The 3,024-nt window shown below is 37.2% G+C and overlaps 1 protein-coding gene across 1 annotated transcript; it reads right to left on the bottom strand.

The window, feature by feature from the left end:
• Positions 1-1,706: 1,706 nt before the first annotated feature.
• LOC114200896 (transcription initiation factor TFIID subunit 9-like) lies at positions 1,707-2,596 on the bottom strand. The gene has a single exon (XM_028093232.2). The coding sequence runs from the start codon at positions 2,508-2,510 to the stop codon at positions 1,707-1,709; it is 804 nt and encodes a 267-aa protein (XP_027949033.1). The 5' UTR covers positions 2,511-2,596.
• Positions 2,597-3,024: the final 428 nt, after the last annotated feature.

Below are 3,024 nucleotides of genomic sequence, written 5' to 3'. Positions count from 1 at the left end.
TAGAGACACATATTATATTAGTGGGCCTGGGAAGCTGTTGTAGAGGAGAAAGGGGATCAATTGCTAATGGGTATAGGGTTTCTTTTAGAGGAGACAAAATGTTCTAAACTTACATTTCGGTGATAGTTACATAATCCTATGAATATACCAAAAAGCACTGAATTGTGTACTTTAAGTAGATGAATTGTATAATATATAAATTATATTTAATTCAATGTGGCATATTTACCTTGGAATGGTTTCTCTTCATGACAGGGTATTCTTAGCCTTTATCTATTATTATAGTTATGCTATTGAGATGATGATTTTTACATGATCACAGAACAAACAGAACCATGACAATGGCTGTTTCATAATATATGTAGCTTGATTCAACATACTTTTGATAGTTCAAACCTACTTGCAGAAGTTACTGTCTGTTGTTTTAGTCACTGAAATAAAAAGGGAGAAAAAGAAAAAAAAAATTCCTACTAACTCAGCTTTTCTACTGGGAAAAGACAGAACAAATTCAGTTAACTCTTTTAGTGCAAGAGATTTTTTTTTTTAAGATTTTATTTATTTATTTGACACAGTGAAAGAGGGAACACAAGCAGTGGGCATGGGAGAGGGAGAAGCAGGCTTCCCAATGAGGGGCTCGATCCCAGGACCCTGGGATCATGACCTGAGCCGAAGGCAGATGTTTAACAACTGAGCCACTCAGGCACTCCTTAGGGAAGAGGTTTTAATTTGTGAGTTTCCTTAGCCGGACATTCTCCTTCACTAACTTTTAGTCTTCCCTGTGTGCCAGAATTCATGCCAAATATTTTGTGTAATATTTCTAAATGGTATTCATTCAAATTTATTTCTATAAAAGTTTGCTGTCTTACACAAACACTCACAAAATTTGAGCTCTCCTTTTCATATTGGTTTCTTAAAAAATAAATAAATAACCAAAACCATGGTTGATACTATATTTGAGTTAACATGGTGATATTATTGTTAGGAATTTTGTTTTTATATTCCTGTTGAAACATTGCATATGTTTACCTTCTGGGTTAGAAAAATAGAGAATGTCCCTAGGGAAAAAAGAACAGCATATTATGGCTAAATAGATACAACATCTGTGACCCTGGAAAACAGACCAGGGTTACTGAATGAGAGAGACTGTATGATAGATGATAGAATATGTAGATAATACAAGTTTTTGTATAAGGAGAAAATGGGAGTAGTGAGATAAACACAGTGGAAGTTGTGGGCTTATATACTTTCCTCCATAAATTCTATTCTGTCTCATGTGCAGAGGCACTCCAACAGAGATGAAATCTCATCCCCACACTTAATCTTAGCATCAGCATTTGCACTGGTGGGACATTGTGCTTCTATGACTTTCCCTCTCTCCTATGATGACCTTCCAAGAATTATAGAGGCCAGTTGGTGGTTCAAAAACTATTATATGTAGCACATTTAACCAACCTATAGTGAGTATAGTTTCTTTTTTTTTTTTTGATGAACAACAATTTTATTTTTACACTTAAAGGCTGATGAATAACCATTACTAATCCTATTAAAGAAAACCCAGCATCTCAAGTGGAAAGGATAACCATATTTACTCATTAAATGCCAGTTAAGTTTTCTATAACACAACTTGAAAATACCCAGCATGCATGTTTAATCTCAGTACAATGGTTTCAAGACCAAGTATACATGTTACAAGCATCAAGGCTAGATTACAAATTATCATAGTCATCATCGTCATCATCATCGTCATCGTCATCATCATCATCTTCTCGTTTTCTTTTCAATGCATTTGATGATTCATTGGCAGTATTTTGTGATGACACCATGTTAGTGGTAATAAGAATGTTTTTAGACCCAATTAATGATGGATTAATCAGAACATTCTGAACTGCAGATGTTGCAGGAATTGATGCTTTTACAGTTGGGGACTGTGAAGTGGGCATCTGTACCGTAAACCTTTGCCCTGTGAGGGACATTGGAGTCCCTACTTTAGTTGACACAGACATGGTTTGTGGGGTTGGTGTGCCAAGTGTGGGAATACTTGGTCTGCTAGTAACTGAACCAACACTTAACCGTGGAACTGTTATTCTTCCCGCAGAAGTAGATGCCTTTTTTTGTAAAGACTTAAGTCTATAGTTTGGAGTAGTCAAGCAGTATCTATCAGGTGGCAACCTGGGGCCTGAATATGGCTTGATTAATGGCAAAGGAGTTTGATTTCTTTGCCTTGCAATATCTAATAAAAAATCTCTTGGGGAAGGAGATGTAAAAGACTGATCAGCACGACACTGGATGGCCAATCGCACATCATCTGCATCAACAGTGGCTTTCTTAGCATGGCTTGAATAAATTTTTGCATCACCTAGAATTGTGGTCACATATCGGAAGGCAAACTCCAACATCTGATTTATAACTCTTGGCTCATATTCTGTAATCCCCATATCCTTCAGGATTTGTGCCATCATCTGTGCATCTTTCGGCATGCTCTTGGGAGAAGCCATCTTGCCAGACTCCATGATATCCGTTGATCAGACTTCTCGAGCTAAATCACCCACATTAATGTATTTCAGTCCTGATCTTGATGCAAGTTCTTTGCCTCGTGTGGTTTTTCCAACCCCTGGTGTACTGGTGAGCAGGATGTTCGGAAGCAACATCTATAGTGAGTATAGTTTCTACACTAAATCCTGCGACAACCACTCCCAGTCCCAGATTCTCTGACTGATATACCAATTCAACCATGAAAAAGAGCTCTAAACTCTAAACCCAGATCCTAGGAAAAATTAGACTGGGCATAGTAAAAAGGTTGCACAGGGCCTTAAAGCACATGCAGACAATGTTGCTCTTTTTCCCTCTACATTAAGTGCATTTGTGAACATCTAGAAAGATGCCAGGTACTTGGTAGATACATATGTCTAACCAATGAAGGAATGAATGAATTATGAATTAATGAATCAAGGGTAATGGAGTGTCAATCCAAAGTATTGAGATAATTGTTAAAAGTTTTTTTATTAGGGCGCCTGGGTGGCTCAG

Source organism: Eumetopias jubatus, unplaced genomic scaffold (assembly GCF_037043125.1).
Source record: "Eumetopias jubatus isolate StellerSeaLion01/CBP00866 unplaced genomic scaffold, mEumJub1_p1.0 scaffold_17, whole genome shotgun sequence".
In the NCBI taxonomy this organism is placed as follows: Eukaryota; Metazoa; Chordata; class Mammalia; order Carnivora; family Otariidae; genus Eumetopias; species Eumetopias jubatus.
Note: the sequence above shows the minus strand (reverse complement) of the source record. Positions and strands in the feature narration are given on the sequence as shown.

What these genes read in the sequence shown, in the direction of transcription:
- LOC114200896 (XM_028093232.2), bottom strand. Translation starts at nt 2,510, where the DNA reads ATGGAGTCTGGCAAGATGGCTTCTCCCAAGAGCATGCCGAAAGATGCA.